This window comes from Rhinoderma darwinii, chromosome 3, assembly GCF_050947455.1.
Source record: "Rhinoderma darwinii isolate aRhiDar2 chromosome 3, aRhiDar2.hap1, whole genome shotgun sequence".
In the NCBI taxonomy this organism is placed as follows: Eukaryota; Metazoa; Chordata; class Amphibia; order Anura; family Rhinodermatidae; genus Rhinoderma; species Rhinoderma darwinii.
Genome location: NC_134689.1, coordinates 13,592,063 through 13,617,808, shown reverse-complemented (window position 1 = coordinate 13,617,808; position 25,746 = coordinate 13,592,063). Strand labels below are relative to the sequence as shown.

The window sequence follows — 25,746 nt, the reverse complement described above, 5'->3', positions numbered from 1 at the left end:
AAAAACGTTTTAGAAATCAAAAAATGGAAAAGACCGCTGCGGATTTTCGCTGTGGCCTGTCCGCACTGCAATTTCTCAACAAATCCGCCACGTCTGAACATGAAATGAATCCTGCAGCAGCTTGTACTCTTAATCAATCTACTCTCGCCTTATGCTGCCTTGTGGGTGGAGCATAAAACAAGTCTGTGTAGCATGAAGAGGAAGTCTCTTGTATAGCAGATAGAGCCTGCTGTGCACACTTTTGTCCATGTAGTTACATATGCTAAAATGGTGGCCACCAAACGACGAATACAGGTAGTTACTTGACAAAACGGAAGCCCCACGGCCTTCAGAATGCCCTCAGGGGAGCTACAAGTAGAGACATAAACATAGACTCAACAGAGATATATTATATATTTTATGCTAGGAGCTACGGAAGGGGATGCCACTGGCCCGATCACCTAGAGTTGACACCCTAAATACCACACTTGGTGCCCAAACCCATGGAAAGGCGGCTGTACAGGATGGAGCTACAGTTCTTAATTTATTCATCTGGCAGTGTTAAGTGGGCACTGTATGATTGGATTATTTGGGCACTTTTTATATTGGGTACATTATAAGGAGGGTCAACTATAGAAGATATTATGCAGGGCACCAGTCAACCGAAGGCCAGCCCTTAGTATATAGTTACTGCAGTGATTGCTTACAAAAAGTTTTCAAAATCATTCTTGTGTTAATCCGGCCATAGACATTAGATGGTTGACCCCTAAAAGTATAAGAAAATAATAAGCATGATCCCCATTATAAGGACAGTGCCTGCAGCACACTGATAATATATATAACATACGGCTCTATCCGGCCGTCAACGTTCCCACAGCAGTTATAGCTTCTGCGACCTGCAGCAGATGGGAACTCTAGAACAAATGCCTGCAGGACAAGACGAGACCTTCTGGAATTTATGGGTCACCGGGGGAAACATTTGTATTCTGAGATTAAACAAACGAGACAAAATTAAGATTCCGCCCAGAGTCCAAATTTAATTTTGTCCTCATTTCCATGCTCAGTTATTAGACGCTAGAACTTGCTATTCCCCATTATAAGTATTTTACCCAAAAAATTCTTAAGTCTTGCAGATCCTCGGGATATCAAACCCCTCCTTACAACTCCTCGAAGGTAAGAATTACCCCTTAGTATTATTAGTATGACAGCATTGATAAATGTATGATCAACCCCAATCCAAAAAATCTTGACCATGTATGTGTCCTTATTTGGGGTACTGGGTAACAGGCATCCCACTGATCCCCAGACCGAAGGGGCCGTGGTGCTCTTGAATGGGGCAGTACCAGGAACAGTCGCATGTACAATGGTGATGTGGAGCCTGGCTAAATATTCAAGGGGCCAGTCCTCACTGAAGCCCTGCAGGCTATGCTCCCACTGAGAAGTCATCAATGTGTGGTCCCGGAAAAGCTCTTTAAGGTCCACACTGGTCAGCCCCAAAACTTTCCAAAAATGTAAAATCGACATAAGCCCCATTTTAAGGACCTGTTCGTGTGACAGACCCATGAAAAACAGGACTGTTGGGAAATATGGTTGAATGCTATACTGTGAAGCCTTACAATCCATTGATTTTTCCAAAAAGGAGAAAAAGAAAAAGTTGTATGGCCAGCATAGAATGAAAGTCACGTCCCGTGCCACGCACCACTCTTTCATCTGGCATCAGACGCCACATAACCTAGTCTTAAAATTATACGACAGACAGCCAGCAAAGTCTGGAAATTGCATGATAAACAGGGCAGAAAATTGGCCCTTTTGAAATTCAATTTTTGAACGAATCCCAATGAGCTGATTGTGTTTGAAAAAAGAAACTCCTGTGTTAAAAAAAATAAAATAAAGACTCCACATTGAAAGCATTTGGAAAATTTTTGACTAAAGTCTCATCTCGAAACAATGCAAAAAATTTCATCGGGGTCAAAACAATAAAAACAGCATCTACAATAATATTTCCGGTGACGCTCCTTTATTAAAGCTTCGTTACTATTAACGTGAAGTTCCTCGCTGTAACCAGAATGTTAGATCAGAGACAGTTAAAAAGAAAGTGACCCCTCCTGAGCGTAGAAAAAAAAAATTGAAAATATTTTGAGAGATTAAAGCCCAGCGTAAGTCTACATCTTCCTGAATCCACATTAATTATTGGGGCCCCCCGCCGTGCAATGTAATTGGCTGCTGTCTGTTAGCCGAGTGCAGTTTTTCAATGTTTTTACAAATGTTTTTTGATTTTCATTAAAAATGATTTCGGTTTTAGAGATTATTTTAATGAATACAGACAACGTCGGCGCGGCCGGGCATCTACGCACTCACAGCTGTCTGTTTTTTTTATTATTCTTTGGTCTCTGCTGGTCCAGCAAAAACAAAGTGAGGAAAATGTTGCCGCAGCTTCTGTAAAGGAGTTAATATCACTCCCGAAATGCTACCCCGGCCAAAAGGGAACTCAAATTCACATGTATGATCTGTTTGTAGCTGTGATCAAAGCCTGGCTAAATCCTATTGTCAGGAGCGGCTTTGTTACAATTTTTTCATTTTGTTTTTTTATTTCCAACTCCATTTTACTCTTTTTGTTTTTTTCTAATACTATGTCCGTTTATCAACATGAGCCCTTTTTTGGGGGGCAAAAAATGCCACAAAACTGGAGCTTGTAAATGTACCCCAGCATGGGTAAAAGGTGGCATTGGTTTAGACGGTGTGACCATACTGACAATGACTCCCTGTAAGGGCTTATTTACACGAGCGTGTGCGTTTTGCGCACACAAAAACCGCGGCGTTTTGCGTGCGCAAAAGGCACTTGACAGCTCCGTGTGTCATGTTCATATGGATGCGCGGCTGCGTGCTTTTCGCGCAGCCGCCATCTTTATGACACTCCGTTTGGATGTTTGTAAACAGAAAAGCACGCGTTGCTTTTCTGTTTACATTCATTCTTTTACTGCTGTTGCGCGAATAACGCGCGTCCCACGGAAGTGAGTCCGTGAGGTGCGCGTGATTTTCACGCACCCATTGACTTCAATGGGTGCGTGATGCGCGAAAAACGCCGAAATCTAGAACATCTCGTGAGTTTTACGCAGCGGACTCAAGCTGTGCAAAACTCACGGACAGTCTGCACTGCCCCATAGACTTGCATAGGTCCGTGCGACCCGCGTGAAAACCACACGTATAGCACGTTTGTGTAAATCCGCCTTAAGGCCTAGTTCACACAGAATTTTTGGGCGCGGTTTTGACGCGGAAACCGCACCAAAAAATTTCCGAAAATTTCTCCCATTGATTTCAAAATGCTTGCGGGAAAAAGAAGCGTCATGCTTTTTCTTCAGGCGTTTCTGTCTCTGACCTCCCATTGACATCAATCGGAGGCAGAGAAAGCGTTTTTTGCTCATGGCGCTCAATGGCCGCGGTCAAAAAATGCTGCAAAAAATGCGGCAAAGAGAGTGCGGGCAGGTCAAAATCTGCCTCAAAATTCCTGAAGGAATTTTGAAGCAGATTTTTCCGCCTGCAAAAAACTCGGTGTGAACAGGGCCTAACTCTGTCAGTATTCTCCTCCTCCTCTTCCACTCTTGACAGGCTAAGAGTGTGCTCATGTCCGGCAGCTGAATGTGAGGGTCTCTGGCTCTCTACTGCCTTGCCCGCTACAATCTAACATCAGCGCCAATCCCACACTTGACCTAGTCCTGACACTGCTGATGATCCTAGGGCTGGGCAGCCTGGTTAAGGAGTAGCATCCATGCCATATAGGAAGTAACCTGACTGCGCACATACTATCTAATAATCCAAACTTACCCAAAATTGTACTGGCCCCGGCCTCCTAGTGTTAATACCGACTGGGCCACTGGTTTAGCATCCTGGTGGCAACAATGTATGGACCGTACTATTATTCATGACCTATCAACTAGCTTAGTGTTCCCCAACCAGGGTTCTGTGGTTCTCCAGTCATGGGTTCTCCAGTAGAAAGCTGATCTTCAAAAATACTCAAACAAAAACACTGGACAAGTCTTTTTCTGATCTCACATTGGCTGCCTCTGATTATAGTGAGATAAGTCTAATGCTCATTGTGGGATATTTATTAAAGTCCTATGTTACACAGCAAGATGGGCAACGCGTAATGGATGTGTTGTCTGTGCATTGGGGTTCTAGAAGCGCGGTGATAGGGTTGGGAGAGGGTTTCCTAGGGATCCCTAATTCTACAGAGTTTACGAATCACTAAACTAGTGTAGCTATTGGTGACATCACTGAACTAGTGTAGCTATTGGTGACATCACTGAACTACTGTAGCTATTGGTGACATCACTGAACTACTGTAGCTATTGGTGACATCACTGAACTACTGTAGCTATTGGTGACATCACTGAGGCACATCATACAACACTACGGTATAGGGAGACTTGTAGACTCTTGACAGAGAGTCTATGGCAATAGAAAAATGGGACTCACCTCCTGGTGCACACATACTTTCACCATCTACAAACCCACAATAATGAGTATGTCATGGTCTTCAACCACCACCCACCCTAAACATCCAGAATGTGCAAGCTGATCACCACTGCTGGCCCCTGAGATCTGTAAGGATGGAGTTTTGCTTTTTTACACAGTCCATGCCGTACTCAAGATTCCAGAAGAGCCCGGAGTAGGGATTGGAGGCTATATCAAGAGTTTTGTGCCAGTATCCTCCCTCCTGCCAGGCTTCAGACTAGCAGTGGTGGGTCCTACCCCTATGGTAAGTACGCCCAGAATAGCATCCTGACTTTCCCTCACCTGGGGCAAACATTCAGTTTGCTGCCCTAGCCCTGTATCTATTTACCCTGGCCAAGGCAGAGTGACTTTTTAGTAGCCCTCCTGACACCCAGCAACAAGGGCACATTCCCCAACAGCCTCCTTCCTAAATATGACCCTGGGTATAGGGTAACCTGCATACTAATTAAAGAGAGATTACATCTGAAATCATTAATATTACAAGTGAAAAACTTAAAAAGGTCGTCATTTTTATTTTTAGAAGTGTCCTCTGACAATAAGTTGATCATATGGTGTCCTGCTGCTGTGATTGCCAGCGATCATCTGTAATCTGTGGGGGATCCTGGCAGCAAGTGTTCAATTTCCCTGCAGTGCCACCACAGGAGAAATTAAGCATTACACAGTTTCCATTGAAATTAATCCGTAATGCCTACATCCCTACAGTTCGGCATTAGGTCATAGGTATTCTGTGGGCGGTTGTATGATGCCTCCATATGACACTGTATCAGTGGCGGATTAAGAAGACCATGGGCCCTGGGCTGTTACCCAAACTTGGGCCCCCCTTCTCCACCACCACCCTGCCGCGCCGTAACTATTGCTAACACTACCTAAACACTAGTACACAAAGTAGGCACATTATGCACAAAGTACACACAGTACGCACATTATGCACAAAGTACGCACATTATGCACAAAGTACGCACATTATGCACAAAGTACACACAGTACACAAAGTAGGCACATTATGCACAAAGTACGCACATTATGCACATTATGCACAAAGTACGCACAGTACACAAAGTACCACATTATGCACAAAGTACACAAAGTAGGCACATTATGCACAAAGTACGCACAGTACACAAAGTACCACATTATGCACAAAGTACGCAAATTATGCACAAAGTACGCACATTATGCACAAAGTACGCACATTATGCACATTATGCACAAAGTACGCACATTATGCACAAAGTACACAAAGTAGGCACATTATGCACAAAGTACGCACATTATGCACAAAGTACACAAAGTACCACATTATGCACAAAGTACACAAAGTAGGCACATTATGCACAAAGTACGCACAGTACACAAAGTACCATATTATGCACAAAGTACACAAAGTAGGCACATTATGCACAAAGTACGCACAGTACACAAAGTACCACATTATGCACAAAGTACGCAAATTATGCACAAAGTACGCACATTATGCACAAAGTACGCACATTATGCACATTATGCACAAAGTACGCACATTATGCACAAAGTACACAAAGTAGGCACATTATGCACAAAGTACGCACATTATGCACAAAGTACACAAAGTACCACATTATGCACAAAGTACACAAAGTAGGCACATTATGCACAAAGTACGCACAGTACACAAAGTACCATATTATGCACAAAGTACACAAAGTAGGCACATTATGCACAAAGTACGCACAGTACACAAAGTACCACATTATGCACAAAGTACGCAAATTATGCACAAAGTACACACATTATGCACAAAGTACGCACATTATGCACATTATGCACAAAGTACGCACATTATGCACAAAGTACACAAAGTAGGCACATTATGCACAAAGTACGCACATTATGCACAAAGTACACAAAGTACCACATTATGCACAAAGTACACAAAGTAGGCACATTATGCACAAAGTACGCACAGTACACAAAGTACCATATTATGCACAAAGTACGCACATTATGCACAAAGTAAGGACATTATGCACAAAGTACGCACATTATGCACAAAGTACACAAAGTATGCACATTATGCACAAAGTACGCACATTATGCACAAAGTACACAAAGTACGCACATTATGCACAAAGTACGCACATTATGCACAAAGTACACAAAGTAGGCACATTATGCACAAAGTACGCACATTATGCACAAAGTACACAAAGTACCACATTATGCACAAAGTACACAAAGTAGGCACATTATGCACAAAGTACGCACAGTACACAAAGTACCATATTATGCACAAAGTACACAAAGTAGGCACATTATGCACAAAGTACGCACAGTACACAAAGTACCACATTATGCACAAAGTACGCAAATTATGCACAAAGTACGCACATTATGCACAAAGTACGCACATTATGCACATTATGCACAAAGTACGCACATTATGCACAAAGTACACAAAGTAGGCACATTATGCACAAAGTACGCACATTATGCACAAAGTACACAAAGTACCACATTATGCACAAAGTACACAAAGTAGGCACATTATGCACAAAGTACGCACAGTACACAAAGTACCATATTATGCACAAAGTACACAAAGTAGGCACATTATGCACAAAGTACGCACAGTACACAAAGTACCACATTATGCACAAAGTACGCAAATTATGCACAAAGTACGTACATTATGCACAAAGTACGCACATTATGCACATTATGCACAAAGTACGCACATTATGCACAAAGTACACAAAGTAGGCACATTATGCACAAAGTACGCACATTATGCACAAAGTACACAAAGTACCACATTATGCACAAAGTACACAAAGTAGGCACATTATGCACAAAGTACGCACAGTACACAAAGTACCATATTATGCACAAAGTACGCACATTATGCACAAAGTAAGGACATTATGCACAAAGTCCGCACATTATGCACAAAGTACACAAAGTATGCACATTATGCACAAAGTACGCACATTATGCACAAAGTACACAAAGTACGCACATTATGCACAAAGTAGGCACATTATGCACAAAGTACGCACATTATGCACAAAGTACACAAAGTACGCACATTATGCACAAAGTATGCACAGTACACAAAGTACCACATTATGCACAAAGTACGCACATTATGCACAAAGTACACACATTATGCACAAAGTACGCACATTATGCACAAAGTACCCACATTATGCACAAAGTACACAAAGTACGCACATTATGCACAAAGTAGGCACATTATGCACAAAGTACGCACATTATGCACAAAGTACGCACATTATGCACAAAGTATGCACATTATGCACAAAGTATGCACAGTACACAAAGTACCACATTATGCACAAAGTACGCACATTATGCACAAAGTAGGCACATTATGCACAAAGTACGCACATTATGCACAAAGTACGCACATTATGCACAAAGTAGGCACATTATGCACAAAGTATGCACAGTACACAAAGTACCACATTATGCACAAAGTACGCACATTATGCACAAAGTACGCACATTATGCACAAAGTACGCACAAAGTACGCACATTATGCACAAAGTACGCACAAAGTACGCACATTATGCACAAAGTACGCACAGTACAAAGTACGCACATTATGCACAAAGTACGCACAGTACACAAAGTACACACATTATGCACAAAGTACACAAAGTAGGCACATTATACACAAAGTATGCATAGTACACAAAGTACACACGAGTATGCACATTATACACTAAGTAGGCACATTATACACGAGTATGCACATTATACACAAAGTACACCTTGTAAACACATGAATATGGACATTAAACATACATGAATATGGACATTAAACATACATGAATATGGACATTAAACATACATGAATATGGACATTAAACATACATGAATATGGACATTAAACACACATGAATATGGATATTAAACACACATGCACTTACCTTTTATGTCTTCACTGCAGCTCTTCTCCTGCTCACAGCACAGAGCCCGCCGACAGTCTCCCCTCCCCCATGTCCCGACAGCTAGCAGCAGAGATGTTTAGAGCAGGGAAGGGGGGCTGGAGGGGGAGCTTCTAAAGCAGCACAGACCACGGCTGCTAAGTAGAAGCAAAGCTCCCCTCGCCTGACAGGTGCGGTCCTGGCACCGGGGCTCCCTCCGGTGCTAGCGACGCCACTGGGCATGAGGGGGTTCGGGCGGTCATAGGCTCCTTGGGCCCCCTGGCAGTCTTGGGCCCCGGGCGACCGCCCGAAACGCCCTAATGATAATCCGCCACTGCACTGTATTCTTCCCTATGTCACATAGAGGTACACTATGGGCACATACATTTCTATGGGTGCCATGTTATGGATCTATGCAACATAGATCCATAATTTATGACCCTAATATTTTACACCGCTACCCAATTACCATGTTATGAAATTATTTATACACAAACACCATTAAATTGTCAATCATGTTTTAATGCATCATAGAGAAGTAAAACTACATTGGAATATTTAGGACAAACACTTTTTTTTTTCTATGCACACTAAATGGACTGTTCCCGTAAATTAAAATAAAATAAATAATACTACTTTTAACAGTCCAATACATTTCTTCATACATCCGCTCACATTTTTTTTTTCCTATCTGCACGTTGTAAATTTTATTCAAGAATAAAATAACTTAAAAAATCCTTTAAACCTAAAAAACTACATTGCAAGCCATATCTGAATGCGTAATTGCCATAAAACAACCAATGTATAACCACTGTATTTTTATTTTATTTTTTACTCAAGTTTGTTTTGTTCATCAGTAAAAGAATATAAAATCTTGGTCAACCCATGGTTTAGTGTATTAAAATAGATTTGTATAGTACTGCACAGTTTCTCCCGGAGTTGTGACAATGGTGGTAGGGACTATTTCATGCCGTTGGCAATCGACCATCAACCCCTTTTTTGTAAGACATTTACAACTGTGTGATATGCAGATGTACAACGGAGCTGCCTTGTAGTAGGTATTTCTTCATAATGCAAATATTCTCTCAATATGAGATTAGTGTGATATGTTTTAAGCAGCCTATAATGTTCAAAGCATGTATCTCAAAGTCTGGTATAAAAAAAAATAAATTATAACATGTCGAAACGCGTAAGGAACCCGAGTACAAATGTACATACCACATAAAGACAACTTTGTCATAAAAAAAATTTAAAAAAATCTTTAACACTGATAAGTAACAGCTAAATTATCAGGTAATGCTACCGTAGCTTGGATATATATATATATAAAATAAAAAAGAAATGGTAAAATTGTAATAAAAAAATAAAAAAAAAAACATTTTTTTTTTTTTTTTTTAAAGGTGCTATTGTGTATGGGATATTTTTTTTTTTAATTAATAGATTCCCGGCAGTTATACAATATACAGTATAATATTTTGTTCTTAATGAAGCATTTAATTGGTTAGCGCATTTTATATCCAAATAGCATCCACAAAATTTAAGGCGCTGGGCTATGCTGTGACCCCTGTCGTATCAGGAAGACCAGCTATGAAATAAATAGATGAAATAATTGAATTTTATTTTTAGAAGTTGAGTCTTTAAAAATAATTTCATATCTCCCCTGCCCTCATATTCCCATTTATATACTAATAAAACATAAAATAAAATATAACATGACAGATATGAGAAACTCCACTTGAGGCTGTGTTTTTTTTTTTTTCCTGTACCATATAGCAGATACTTCTGCGAGCAAAAAATAAAAACGCATTTTGTTCCTTTCACATTACATATTTTACAATAAAAATGCAGTACAAAAAAAGGTTACATTTTTTTGGCATATTGTCTGTACTGGCGAAATAAAATAAAAAATGACATAAAAACATAAATATTTGTAAAAAAATGTTTTCCTTTTTTTTTTTTTTTTTTTTTTTTTTTTAACCAAAGTGTAAATAAATCAAAGAACCAAAGTTACCCACTTTGTCATAGTTAAACCATTCGGAAAAAAAAAAAAAAAAAAGCTTAATGAGAAAAGACATCAATAGCAAAATAAGTACAAAGAACCTGCAAAAAAATGAAGGAGTTGTACAGTCGTACTTTGTTTTTATAGCTCAGCACGCTTATACACAAGCATTAGCATGAAAATACTTCAATGTCCCGCTAGAAATGCTCAATTTATACTTTTTTTTTTCTTTTTTTTTAAATATAGCTGCAAACCGTGACTATTAATACTGGGAGAAGAAGAAAAAATTCAGCATTTGTTTGAAGGCTCTGAGTATTTAATAACATCATCCTTTTCAATAGCCCCTTTAATAAAAAATAAACCTGAATGCATGTGGCAGATTTGATTTGAAAGGGCTATAAATAGTCCAAAAATAATTAAAAAAAAACATTTTTCTTACAATTTTTCTTAATTTTTCACATCACCCAAAATAGGGTTATCAATACTAACTCTACAATAATTTAATCCTCCGACAAATAAATGAAAGTTGAATTGTTAAGCAGGAACCAACCACCCGTCCCCATGGTACTTGCTTAATTTGGCCCTTTCTCGAAAGTTTTTGAAATTTTTTGTTTATTTTATTTCCTCTTTAAACCGTCGTTTTTTTTAAGGCCAAAGTAAAAATGAAGTGAAAAACTCGTAAGCACTGAAGGTGTCAGCGCGTGACGCAGCACGCACTGCTCTCGTCACTATTGCCTTGGTCAGAATCTTACAAGCCGCCATGTTTGTTTGTTCTTTTGTACATCGGTGCTGTTTGTGTACTTGTAGTTTAGAAAAAAACAAAAACAGACTGTTCTGTCATTCTCCTTCTTGGCGAAATTTGCTTAAAGTTATTGTTCCATCTGCCCGTGTCAATTGTTACTCTGAGAGTGCTGCAGGCCTTTGTGAATAGTAGGGGTGGCAGATGAAGGTTTGATCCAGGGGACCGTCAGCAATGAAGCGGTGGCGGTTGTCGTCATGGTAACCTGAAGCATCTGTTCGCTCTGAATCAGTCTAATGAGAGTTTTGAGACGTTCCAAAGATGACTGAGTTCCTCTCTGCTGGGCCAGCAAGCTATTCTTTACCTCTAAGCATTTCTGTCACATAGGGAAAGAATAAAATATGATGGTTATATTGAAAACGGGCTCTTTGCATGAATGGATAACACACAACTGTGGATCTCTTTTCACTGATTTAATAGCTCCCCCTTCGGCCTCGTTGTAGTAAATATTACACTGTATCAACGGGTCCATTTATATAACATCACCTTCCCATACTTTGAATATTGTGAATGATCCCCCCCCCCCCCAAAAAAAAAAGTATATATATATATTATTTTTTTAATATTATTAATATTATCTATTTAATTTTATGTATTTACTATTTTAATGTATTATTTTTTTTATTTTTTTCTTGCATATTAAGATTTATCCCCCTAAAAAAATTTTAAGAAAAATATATATATATTTTTGTTTTTTTATTATTATTATTATTATTATTATTTTTATCTATTTATTTTTATCTATTTATTTTTTTATTTATTTCATTATTATTATTTTTCCTTGCATAAACAAATAATAAAAATATATATATTTTTTTTTAATTATTATTATTAGTAGTAGTAGTAGTATTATTAATAATATTTTTATCTATTTATTTTTATCTATTTATTTTTTAAATTTATTTATTTTATTTATTTATTATTATTTTCTTACTTTAATACATAATAAAACCTTTATCAATATAAGGTAATTTTTTTCTAGTGTCCCACCTATCCACAGGTTGTGTGTGGTATTTCATCTCAGCCCCATTTACTTCAATGGAGCTGAGCCGCAATACCAGGCACAACCCATGGACAAGTGTGGCGCTGCTTCTGAAACCATCTTTTTCTAATGCTGTATAAGTCAGGACTGTTTAATTGACTTATTTTATAATAATCAGAAAAGAACACTTTGAGAAAGTTCTCGGATACAACATACACTATAGTTTCCTGACAGAGTGTTTCCTATAAATTAGTAGCCTGCTATCCTTGGACCTATATATATATAAACCTTGGTGAGAATTATTTACATAGTGTATATCAATGATTTGTATATAAATGAACACCCCAAATCTCCCCTCCACCCCTGACATACGCTGATCTCAATGGACTGAATTGTAACCACTATATTAGGGAATACGTATATGAGTTATAGACGTTGTCCCGGAGAACCCCTTTAACTTAACTTTTTTATCCAGCACTGGGACCCCCAGTAATACATAGAAGGTAAAATGATTTGCTTGACACCAGGGCAGATGTCTTCTAAATGCCCCCACTAAACAGTCTTACAAGGACGCATATGCTCGTCCCTTCTACTCTCAGCCATTGAGCAAAGCCAAAAGCCAAGAAGCCAAGAAGAGCCTTGTTTTTAAAGAGTCGGATGGTGAGGCTCAACTCTTTCGGACCTCTGACTAGTATTTTAGGGTGCCATTTAGTGGGTGAGATTGTGCCTACTAGTTAAACTGGTTGCCCATTTTGGACAATCCCTTTATGATAGTAGAGTACCACAACTTAAAGCTAATCACCAGCGTATCCAATTACTGGGAACCCCTGTGATCCTCCGTAATCGCTGGTGGGACTCGGCAGCAAGTGTTCAATTCCCCTGCAGCGCCACCACAGGTGACATGATGTATTACATGGTGAGCATCAAAATCAATTGGCTGTGTAATGCAAGGACGTGACAGGTCTTCCAAAGAGAGAGACAATCTTTGTATTTGCTCTCCAACAGGTAATTGATGGAGGTTCTGAATGAAGGACCCCCCACTAGAATTCCATAATAGGGTTCTCGAAAATGGGTTTTCTAAACCACACAATCCTTTTAAGCTTTGAAAGGATATTATACAGATACACTAATCCAGTAAGGGCTTATTCACACGAACTGGATAATCGGCCGTGTGACGGAGGCTTTTTTTAACGGATGTCACACGGCTGCATTAAAATCAATGCACTTCTATGGGGCCATTCACACAGCTGTTTTTTTAACGGACATTGTGAACGGCCCCTGAAAAAATAGGACCTGTCCTTTTTTTTGCCTGTATTCACGGATCCTTCAATAGACTCAAGTCTACGAGGGTCTGTGAACTCAAGTTCCGCACGGGTGTAAAAACTGCCGATTTGACACCCGTTTGTGTGTATAAGCCCTTATTATACAAACATGAAAACCTGTCATAAACTAGAACATGGTCCTATTTTAACATAAATATATCTGCAGATGAAATCCTGACCTTTATAGCGTTGTTCAGGAGTCTCTCTTGATCTTCGAGCTGTCTCTGTTCATTTCTTAATTCGTTGCCTTTCTTCAATAATTTCCTCTTCTCTTCCTCTTTCACTGTAAAACAAGAGTGAAGTCGGTCATCAGAACGACATATATTCCAGCTGGGCAATGGGTTGGTGAATGGATAGGGTAGGGTGAACAACTTTAGGACATATTGACCATACAAGCTCTAGTTCAGGGCATACTGGGAGTTGTAGTTTTGCAATAGCTGGAGACCCACAGGTTGGAAACTACTGCCTCGGATACACCTGCTTAGCAGTAAAATGTCCGATGCATATAGCCAACTGGGACAATATTGATGTCTTTTGATGCTCTGTGTTACCACATGACCCCCATTTTGTCATAACAAACAGGTGCCCACCTGATTTATGTGTCACGTAAGACTGAACGATAGCGAGGGTCCCGCTCCATGGCACTGTTTCCTTCTTTAATACCTATAAATTAATAAGAGATAAGCAAATGCTAATTGGATAATATAATTATTGGATTTAAAAAATTGGATTAAAAAAATTGAATACCAATAAAAAATCCTGAAAATCCTGATGTCAATGTTAAGGAGCAAGGGTGGCTCGAAATATGAAGTGAGATTTTTACTCACACTGTGAATTTTGTAGTTGCTACGAAGGATCTTCATGTGGTCCAAGGGGCTACCAAGATAGCAAGCTCTGGTTTCCATTTTATGGGGCATAAGGCATTTGTCAAAAACAAGACTTGAGATCTGCTAGCCAGGACCGAAAGAAAAGTCAGCTGCTTTGCCAAGGAAATCGAAATCCATGGGTTGGAAATAATTGTTTTGTTACCCTACACCTATTACCAACTTAATATTGGACCCTGGCATTATTGTTATTTTGTTCCTGGAGTTATCGGAGAGCCGTTTGCTTATGGGATGTCCCTCTTACAATGTAGGATGGGAATTACCCTCAGGTTCCTGACACTGCTGCACTTCTAGCTCCCCTTATTCGGAATCCGAACCAACCAAGTTATTGAGCCCTGGTGGGAGGCTCAAGTGGCACCCAGGCTGACCCCAGGGCTCAGAAGGCCTCCCTCAGCTAAATCAGTGGGAGGTAAGTACAGGTCTTTGACCCTTGTAGCCCCTTGGGGACCTTCTCCATTTGGAGAGGACTTGCAATAGACCGCATCATAGAGCACTTTTTGTGTGATAATTTGAGGCCAGTTTTTGCTGCATTGGGCCGTTGTCAAAAACAAAGAAGACATGAGATCTGCTAGCCAGCGAGCCTAGACTACAAATTTTGTGGTCACCGATTTTGAGTTTTTCTCACCTTCTGTTGGCACTTTGGACACATCCAGACTCCTTTGGGTGCTATTTTGACTGGTGAACCCAAGCAGTTGAGATGGTAAGCCCTTGGGCACGTTCCACACGGCTGTAAATTATTACCACGTTTGCACGCTGAGCAGTGTTCATCATGAGTGATCTCATTCTAGTCAAAAGAAGAAAGACAAAATCATTTTATCGTTGACTGGTGAATTAATGAAATGAACAAAAATGAATATTGACTTCACAAGGCGGCTATAGACATGAGGAGGGGACTGGTCGTCTGTCACGCAACGACCTTTTCCATAACAACAGCACAAAAATCACCCGAGCATCCAAGTTTAGGTCCAAGCCGGTGGGAGCAAATCTAGATGGGCCCCCATATCTGCTTATCTTGGGGAATTAATTGTGATATCAAAGAAACCCTTCTCAGAGTGACGTGTGTATGGGCCTGAGAGGCAACCAGTGCACCAATGGGAGCTTTGTACCCACACAAGGCTCTTGGGTCTACAGATACCACAACTTTAACCAGAAAGGGTCACCCCCTTGGCAAAGTTGTGAGCAGTATCAACAAGAGGGTAGCACATTTTGATTTTTTTTTGTGCATGCCCTTTTCCCATTTCCCCAAGATAAATTGGCCAAAATTGTTGTAAAGACCATGGCCCGATCCTACAGAAATAATTAGTGACCAGTGAAGGAAAAATGATAAGCAAATGATTAGATTATAACATGTCAAATTCAGATGATAATCCCATAGATGATCTAGGAATTGCCAAAAAGAGGTAAAAAAAAAAAAGTAAGAAAATAATAAGAAGAATGATTTTGAATTGTCCCATTTTTCTTTTCTGTTTTTTTTTCTGCTTTGGGTATGAAATGCTGATGAGTTGAACACATTAGTTGTCGAGTTAATGCCAGATTACTTCACACAAACCGGAACGGAAAGCATAAATTGATAATATGAAGAAAAGTAAAAACATGCGCCCACACACACAAATCAATGACCCTGCGAAATGACCTTTTCTATTTTTCATGCCAACACAGATTTCCTGAATTTAGAAAACATCCATCTGGATCTTAGATTTGAGTGAATGGCTCCTGAATCCTACTTTTCCTATACTGCAGTTCAAGGCCCACCAAACTTTTTGTCTTTAACCCCAATCTCGTTCACCACCATCTCATAACATAATGCTACTGATCATACACAGATCTATGAGATCTATAAATTATTTTTATCTTTCCAAATTTAAGTTGATATTATCTGTATCCGACTCGGATTGTGCTAAATTAGAGAGGGTGTGATATTTCCCCCTTGATGATCATGGGGGGGGGGGGGGGTGGTCTTTAGGTTCTTAATCCCCCTGCAAAACGAAGCTCCTCTTTTGACTTAGCCACCCGTTTCTCAAGCCTTGGTGGGACGCTTGGGTGTGAATGAGGCTGACCCCAGGGCCCAGAATGTCTCCTTAAGCTTTGGTAAGGGGAGGTAAGTACCAGTCCTTGATCCTTGCAAGACTTTTTGGCTTAGAAGTGAACTTTGGGGGCCCTTATCTCTTTCCAGAAGGCTTTGTGATAGACTGTGCAACATGTTCACGTTTTTTATTTTTTATTGCACTTTTTAGCGCTAAAAAGCATGATTTGGATGAGGGAAGGGTCTAAGATTAAATTCAACATTTTTTTTACCAAAATAGTATGGTACCCCAAATATGGGCTGTGGGAAATCATTGGTGTAGAAATGACTTAGTCTTTAAATTTTCTGTTCTCGATTGATTCTCCAAAACGTAAATCATTCCCCAGACTCTAGTTATCTTATGTCTATGGGCAAGTTTAGACTGGGATATGAAAAAGACCATCATAGCGATAGATAGATAGATAGATAGATAGATAGATAGATAGATAGATAGATAGATAGATAGATAGATAGATAGATAGATAGATATGACATAGATAGATAGATAGATAGATAGATAGATAGATAGATAGATAGATAGATAGATAGATAGATAGATAGATAGATAGATAGATATTCCTGAATCCTGATATTTTTGTATATTTGTATATTGTATATTTTTGTATTTGTGATGATGAAATAAACACTGTACAACGTACCTTCCAATAAGGATCCACAATTGCTGGCACATAAAGAAGGGCAGAAATAGGTTAGTGGTAAAAATGAATACTATGAATGCAGTAAATCAGGGTGGAGGAAGCACATACAAGTACAGATAACAAGCATTAATTATGGTGGGATTAGTCCATGCCACATGGACACTTTACCGTACAAAGCGGCAGGGGACATGTTGAGGGATATATAAACAAAGGTGCAGAGTGTTACGTTTATGAGAAGGGGGGGGGTCAATGACTAAGACAGAACACATAGCAATAGATAATAAGAGTACAAAAGGCGTGAAAAGACACAAATAGTATGAGGTAGTGTGGATACTGCCCATAACATCCAATCGCAACATTTTGGAACCTTTCCCAGAAATGTGTTATTGGTTGCTATGGATATAGCTTGGAAGTACTAGTTGCTATGGGCACAATTTGAAACTAATTGCTATGGAGATAACTTGGATGGGAGTGGTTGCTATGGATACAACTTAAATGAAACTGGTTACTATGGGCACAACTTGAATCTAGCTGGTCGCTATGGGTAACACCTACACTTTTTTTACAGTGGTCTACAAATATAACCCCAGCTGTTAGTTTGGATGGTACGTGGCTACTTGTGCCATGTGATGCTCAGCGCCAGGGCTGTAGAGTATAACATTTTGCTGGAGTCGCGTGGTGAAGGCAAACAATGAGAATCAATATTTTATATAATCTTGAATGGTGGACATAGTATAAGTCATTGGGATTTATCAAGATCCACTGTAAAAGCCATGATGTCAGTGTGAATAACAGCCTAACTCCCGCTTATGATCATCCAGGCAAAATGTTTTACCCCAATCGGCACTCTATTATGGCGCAACGCACCAACTAATTTAAGAACCATTTACAATATGGGGTCCACAATGATCGACATCGATCCATTTGTTAAAATTTTGGGTTACACCTATTGGACGGATTGCAACATTTCTATGTATGGGGGGGATAGGTCAAAGTGAGTTTCGTCAACGACTAATAAAAATATTACTATTTATCATTGATCTTTTATTATATTTGTTATTGAAGTTTGTAATTCCGCAAATCTTATTGATATTCCATAAATGTGGACAGACTTTAAATCCCCGCTATCTGAACCCATAAAGATAGAAAAGAGGTTCTTTCAACGACTGGAACCAGTTTTTAGGCCCGTTGTGTACTCCCGAGGACTCCGAGCAGTACAATACTATATCACGGTACAAGGTCAACCTACCGGTCACACGAGGTCGTGGCTTTCAATGACCTTCAACTGGTAATTTAATTCCCCCAAAAATCCTATTTTCTGATTATCAACCAATCAATTTTCTCACAAAACGGCCCGAGGCGCATTAATCATAGATCTCATAGATCCCATTCCTAAGATGAGGCTCCTAATATCTCCGGGATGTTAGTTAATAAAACCCAATAGACTGTTTCATGTTCGCTAGAAAAATAGTTATGAGATCTGTCATCCAAATCGCGAGACGATGGATGATCTTCAAGGTGTTTAGCTCTTTTTAGAGTAGCAGTGGGCCTAGTTAAACAAGACCACTTAAATTTTATCAGGAGAACACCCTTTCAAGTTCCAAGAATCGTGACTGTTAATCGTGATAAATTGGGGGCCCTGCAATTGTTTTTAGGTCATGACAGGCCTCCTGCACACTTCAGTCTTTTTCTTCAGGGTGCTAGCCGTTTTTCTGACGGCTAACACCCTGACCCATTAATTTCAATGGGGCCATGCACACTTCAGTTTTTTTGACGGTCCCGTTGCTCCGTTCCGACAAAAGTAGAGCATGTCCTACTTTGGTCCGAGATTCCGTGACCGAGAGGCCAATGCAAGTCAATGGGGCCGTCAAAAAAACTGAAGGCACACGGAAGGCATCCAGATATATTACATATATTACATTACAGATATATTACACTAATCGGCAGCCACTTGTCTCTATCAATCACTGATAGGGAGAAGAGGCTGCTGATGTACCCGGTCATTGTCTTGGTGACGAGTCCCTCTTCTTCCTCCAGTCTGACCTTCCTGTATGACGCGGCAGTCCATGTGGCCGCTGCAGCCTGTGATTGGCTGCAGAGGCGGTCACGAGGGATGAAGCGTCATCCCTGGAGGCCGGCCTTCTGACGTCATCCAGACTTGCGTGACCGCCACTACAGCCTGTGATTGGCTGCAGTGGTGACATGGGATGAAACGTCATCCCAGGAGGCCGGACAGGAGGAAAATGCAGGGAGTTCTGGGTATGAACTGATTTTTTTATTTTTTATTTCATAAAAATTGTATTTTGCGAGCGCCAAGCATGATCATTCTTCAGCGCTAGTCACTGTCCAGGGTGCTGAAAGAGTTACCGCCGATCAGTGCAGCCCATTAACTCTTTCAGCACCCTGTACAGTGACTAGCGCTGAACAACCATGCTCTTTCAGCACCCTGGACAGTACCATGCTCGGCGCTCGGAAACTGAAACACGGAGTGCACACGGGAGAGCACACGGAAATCACACGGCCGCTAAAACGGGCACACGGATCCGTCAAAAACGGCTGTGAAAACGGTGATGGAAGTGTGCACGAGGCCTTAAAGGGGTTCTCCAATAATAAGCTGATTACAGGTAGTCCTCTAGTGATCGGCTGTAATCTATGGGGGAAACCACAGCAAGTGTTTAATTCTCCTGCAGTGACACCACTGGAGAAATGAAGTATTACACAGTTCCCATTGAAATCAATAGACTGTCTGTGTAATGCATAAACATACCAGGTTCTCCAGAGTAAGTAACGCTCTCTCATCGGGACTATGATATGCACTGGTCATCACATGGCACTAGAAGACATGAAGCCTGGGGGGGCTTAAAGGAGTTTTCTGTAAATAAAGCCTAATCACTATATACTTAAAAAGTTCTGCAACTTTCTAATATGCTTTGGATAAAAAGTTGAGAATGTCGAAATTTGCACAAAATAATTGTGATTTTTGAGGCATATGCGTTACTCACGGCACTTTACTAAACAGTGGGCGGTCTTAGCAGAAGGGGACGTGACCGTCAGATTTACTCATTACTGGAGTTGATTTGACTTACTAGCGCACGGACGGCCAGAGATGTGCCTAATTTATTAGGGTATGTTCATACACAGTGTTTTACGCCTCAAATTACGCCTGAAAAATGCCTCTAATACGCCTACAAACATCTGCCCATTGCTTGCAATGGGTTTTGCGATGTTCTGTTCCCACGAGCCTTTATTTTACGCGTCGCTGTCAAAATATGGCGCGTAAAATGACGGCTCGTCAAAAGAAGTGCAGGACACTTATTGGGACGTACTTGGAGCCGTTTTTCATTGACTCCATTGAAAAACAACTCCAGTAACGTCCGTAAAATACGTCGTGAAAAACGCGAGTTGTTAGAAAAACGTCTGAAAATCAGGAGCTGTTTTCGCCTGAAAACAGCTCCGTCATTTCAGACGTATTTTGCTAAGCCATGTGAACATACCCTTAGGGCACGTTCAGAGGTGGCGGAATTGCAGTGGAATTCTACTGCGGCCGTTTTTTACATTTGTTTCTATACATTTTTAGGAAAGTTAGTTCAGACGTTGCGGAAAAACTCCGCTGCGGACCATAGGCTGGGGTGCAGAATTTTCCCTCCGCAGCATGCACGGTCTGTTGCGGAGAAGAAGCGGAATTTCACTGCGGATTTCAGCCTTTGCAATGTAAAAACTGAAATCTGTGGCAAGTCCGCTGTGTTTTCTGCAACGTATGAATTAGGGCGGATTTACACGAACATGTAGTACGTCACGCGCGTCGCACGGACCTATGCTAGTCTATGGGGCAGTGCAGACTGCTGAGTCCGCTGCGTAAAACTCATGACAGGTCCTATATTTCTGCGTTTTTCGCGCATCACGCGTCAATGGGTGCGTGAAAATCACGCGCACCACACGGAAGCACTTCCGTGGGATGCGCGTGATTTGTGCAACAGCAGTAAAACTATGAATGTAAACAGAAAAGCACCACGTGCTTTTCTGTTTAGAAACATCCAAACAGAGTGTCATAATGATGGCGGCTGCGCGAAAAGTACGCAGCCACGCATCATACGCTGCTGACACACGGAGCTGTTAAGTGCCTTTTGCGCGCGCAAAACGCACACGCTCGTGTAAATCCGCCCTTACCTGTCAAATATGGAAATGTTGGTGCAGATTCGTTGCGTAATTGCCCCAAATCTGCACCAACATTTGCAGCGGAAAAACTCCGCCACGTCTGAACGTGCCCTCAGGGTATGTGCACACACAAAATCAAAAATGTCTCAAAATACGGAGCTGTTTTCAAGGATATTCAGAAGTTTTTTATTCAGTCTCGTTTTTCGCTGCGTTTTTTTACGGCCGTTTTTGGAGCTGTTTTCCTATAGAGTCTATGAAAACAGTTCCAAAAACGTCTCAAGAAGTAACATGTTCTTTTTCGCGGCCGTTTTTTTACGCGGCCGTTTTTCAAAACGGCCGCGTAAAAAAAACGACCTGTCGGAACAGAACACCGTTTTTCCCATTGAAGTCAATGGGCAGACGTTTGGAGGCGTGTTGCGTCTGATTTTTTGGCCCTTTTTCGGCCGGTTACTGCCCAAAAAACGGCCGAAAATAAACCGTGTGAACATACCCTTAAAAGGGGTGGGTCTTAAATTAAGCCAACCTTATTCTAGCGCTCTTTAGATTAAGACTGGCATTTTAAATACCAGTCATAATAAATTCCCTGTAAGTGTTTCAATTCCGCACCATTTTTAAGATATAAGTTTGCTGTCAGTGAATAAGAGCTCTCTTGTTTACATATCTAGTCCTGCTCTTAAATGGTAACTAAACTTTTAAAAAACTTCTGAAATGTCAGCACTGAGACCCCCACCGATCGCTAAAACGAAGCGGCAGAAGGGATCGGGTGAAATCTGAGCCGCTTCGTTTCTGATCGGCCATTCTTAGAAAGCCGAGTAGTTGGTGTACGGGGTCATAGACTTTCTATTGAGCCTGTAAATCAATTGCTTGGCTTTCCTCGGAAAGCCGATCAGAAACTAAGCGGCTGAGCGTTCACACGAGCCCTTCTGCCGCTTTGTTTTAGCGATCAGTGGGGATCCCAGTGATCGAACCGTGACCAATAAAAACTTCTGACATGTCACTATGATGTCAAAAGTTTTTGGAAAATTTAGTTACCCTATAACTGGGTAGTGGGTACAATGATATTAGTCTTGGTAATGCCCTGTGAGCTAAATACATCACCAGCAGCTGCACAATACTCTGTTACTGTAGTTTGCTACAATGTGTCAGTCCAGGCGGTTTAGCTCACAGAGCGTTGCCTAGACTGGATACACTTGTATCTATTTCTCAGCTGCTGTAGAAGTTACATGTCAGCAACTGTTGACTGGAGTACCGGATATACTAGCACTGGCTGGGGTGTTGCTCTGTTGCTGGTACTGATATATGGGCCGTATGGGCTTACAATCTTAAGGGGTCCTGTTTTGTTTGAAGGGTTCCACTGTGACTGGCCCTTTTGTGGAGAACTGTGACTTGCACTGTATAGAGGAGGCATTGCGGGTGGCACTATTAGGGTATGTTCACACGGCGGGGGTCCGTAACGGCTGAAATTACGGGGATGTTTCAGCCTGAAAACATCCCCGTAATTTCAGCCGTACCGGCATGTGCAGGCGCTTGAACGCCGCGTCAATTACGGCCGTAATTAGCGCTGCTATTCATTGGAGTCAATGAATAGCGGCTCCAATTACGGCCAAAGAAGTGACAGGTCACTTCTTCTACGCGGGCGTCTATTTACGCGCCGTGATTTGACAGCGGCGCGTAAATATACGCCTCGTGTGAACAGACAAACGTCTGCCCATTGCTTTCAATGGGCAGATGTTTGTCAGCGCTATTGAGGCGCTATTTTCGGGCGTAATTCGGGGCAAAAACGCCCGATTTACGTCCGTAAATAGGCCGTGTGAACATACCCTTATATAGGGACACTGGTTGGGACTTTATGGGCAAGATCGGTTTATAGGGAGGGTAAAAATGCATTGTGGCCTCCATCGTCTAGGGGCCTTCACTACTATCCAGAGGACAATTACTATTTGTGAACTGTATGATGGCATTATTTGGGCACCGCATAGTACTCTAAGTCGTTATTGAAAGATTATTGCTACGGTTCACATGTAGCCTGGTTTTTCTGAACAAGCGTCCCTTCCTTCCAACTAAAAATGAGGACCTCCACACAAGGCCTCTACAGACCTTGATCCGACACTGTTTACGGGAGGCGGTGTGACTGGCATTACATAGGTACAGTTACGGCTGTCACTTTTATGGGAACACTTGTGGTTGTCACTGTTTTGGGGGCATTGTTTCAGAGGCAATGTGACTAGCATTGTAATAAACACCTCAGCTGCTGCAGAACTCATTTTGAAAAAGAGGACAATTCATATTAGTCGATGACTGACATGGAGATCCTGATTTTCATTCAAAAAGAGATTCTGCAGCAGCTGAGGTTTATATTATAAGGAATAACGTACCCCCTACTGTAAATTATTAAGCATATTAGAAGTTACCTTGGAGTTGTGTGCAGCCTGCAGCCTCGTGCTTTTATATGGTCCCGGAACTCCTCGGTGACTTCTAATATTCTTAGGAGAGAGGGTGGTACATTATCTCATATATAACTTACAGCCGGGGTAGGTTAAACCATAAAGAGGGGGACATAGATTATAATAGCATGAAATATGGCCATTGTATGGTCCCTTTTTTTTTTTTTACCCTGTGATACATAACCTGCAAGGAAGCAAAAACTATTAATATGGTGGCGCCAACTGCACATCGTTTTTAGCTGGACAGATATAGCAGGTGGCAGAGTTGGCAACTTACCTTTCCCTGATAAGAACGGGTTACTCAAATAGTTTGATGCAAGACGTTTCCGCTGAAGACACAATAAGAGCGCCATGAGACACAGAGACTTAGACATCCGGCATTTCACTCAATAACTAAGTTTGGCAAATATATTGGTCCTACACAACACATTGTCAAGGAAAATCTCAAGGCAAAAATACAAAAAGTAGAATATTTTTTTTAATTTTTTTTTTTAACTTTTTTGTTACTATTTATAAAGCTCTTTTTAGCTAAATGACTTACCAGTGTAAAAAAAATAAAATATTTTATATATATAAAAAAAAATTTAAATTTCCAGTAACATATTCCTTTGAGAATGTATACTCTTTAGGCCTCGTTCACACTGCGGAGTTCTAATATAGTTTTTAATGTGTTTTATTTATCCAAAACCAGGAGTAAATGATAAAAAAAAAAAATTAAGAAAATTTTATTTTTTACAATTTTTCATATTTTTGGGAATTCGTTTTGGCAAAAAAAATAAAACGAAATCAAAACTGCACAGTGTAAATGAGGCCTAACGGTGTATTCACACTTGCAGGTTTTGTTGTGTTTTTGTCATGCTTTGGCTCAACAAATTTTTTACAGGAAAAACATTTTTTTCTGGTAATTAAAAAAAAAGAACTAAATTGCAGAACTGTGCCTAGAAAACGCTAGAAAAAAAAAGCTCATCAATATCAACACAAAAACCTGTATGTGTGTACACATCATCATAACAACCAAAAATATTTTTGATTTCTCCAGAAATTCTCATTTGCTAGTATTATATATTCACTAGTATTTTTTTTACAGTGAGGGTATGTTCACACGGCTGGAATTACGTCCGAAATTACGGCTTGAATGCGTTGACAAACATCTGCCCATTGAAAGCAATGGGCTGACGTTTGTCTGTTCACACGAGGCGTATATTTACGCGTCGCTGTCAAATGACGGCGCGTAAATAGACGCCCGCGTCAAAGAAGTGTCATGTCACTTCTTGGGATGTAATTCATTGACTCCAATGAAAAGCAGCGCCAATTACGTCCGTAATGGACGCGGCGTTCAAGCGCCTGCACATGCCGTTACGGCTGAAATGACGGGGATGTTTCCTCCTGAACGTAACGGACGTGCACGTGTGAACATACCCTGATACAAAAACATTTTTTTTTACTTGTGAAACGATGCGAAAATCTGTCCCTGTTTCTATTGACTCTTTTAAAATATTGTAATATTTTTTTTTATAAATAGGAATTAATTTTTTTAACCTTTTTGACGTTTTATAAAGAAAAATAATTTCAACCCATTTAAGGCCAGTTTCACGCACAGCATTTTGCGGCATTTTCAGAGTCTTTTTCGCAGCGATAGTTTCAAGTCTATAGTGAAATATGAGAATGCCTTATATACGTAGCATTTTTGTTTTGGCATTTTTGTATAATTTTTGAATTCATTTAGTGGTGTCAATGGCCTGTACAAAATAAAACGTGCTTGAAATGTAGAAAAAATGCGTAAAGGAAGCCTAAAACACAACAATGGATGTCTGGGAGAAGAATCTAATGTCAGAGTTTTATAACTCTTCAGAAAATAACAAAATAATCTCAGTTTTCTCAGTCTCCCGATCCCGTGTTTGTTGTCCGCTCAGCACTTTTCACTGCTTACTCATCAATGATTTTATGTTTTTAGCACATACAAGTTTTGATCCTCAATCCCTGATGATAGAACTGTTCAATCTGATTACTCAGCGTTTC

At 40.4% G+C, this 25,746-nt stretch overlaps 1 protein-coding gene across 4 annotated transcripts in view; it reads right to left on the bottom strand.

The window, feature by feature from the left end:
• Positions 1-10,426: 10,426 nt before the first annotated feature.
• Positions 10,427-25,746, bottom strand: part of PHF21B (PHD finger protein 21B) — a 96,719-nt gene continuing 81,399 nt past the window's right edge. For 3 of the 4 annotated variants that reach the window (XM_075855955.1, XM_075855953.1, XM_075855954.1), the window contains 6 exons: positions 24,005-24,056; positions 17,129-17,151; positions 15,033-15,191; positions 14,114-14,186; positions 13,703-13,806; positions 10,427-11,535 (listed from right to left, as the gene is read on the bottom strand). In XM_075855955.1, coding sequence (XP_075712070.1) covers positions 11,311-11,535; positions 13,703-13,806; positions 14,114-14,186; positions 15,033-15,191; positions 17,129-17,151; positions 24,005-24,056 — 636 coding nt within the window. In that variant the 3' untranslated portion in view covers positions 10,427-11,310. The remainder of the gene's footprint in view (positions 11,536-13,702; positions 13,807-14,113; positions 14,187-15,032; positions 15,192-17,128; positions 17,152-24,004; positions 24,057-25,746) is intronic. The other variant, XM_075855956.1, reaches the window with a different exon arrangement.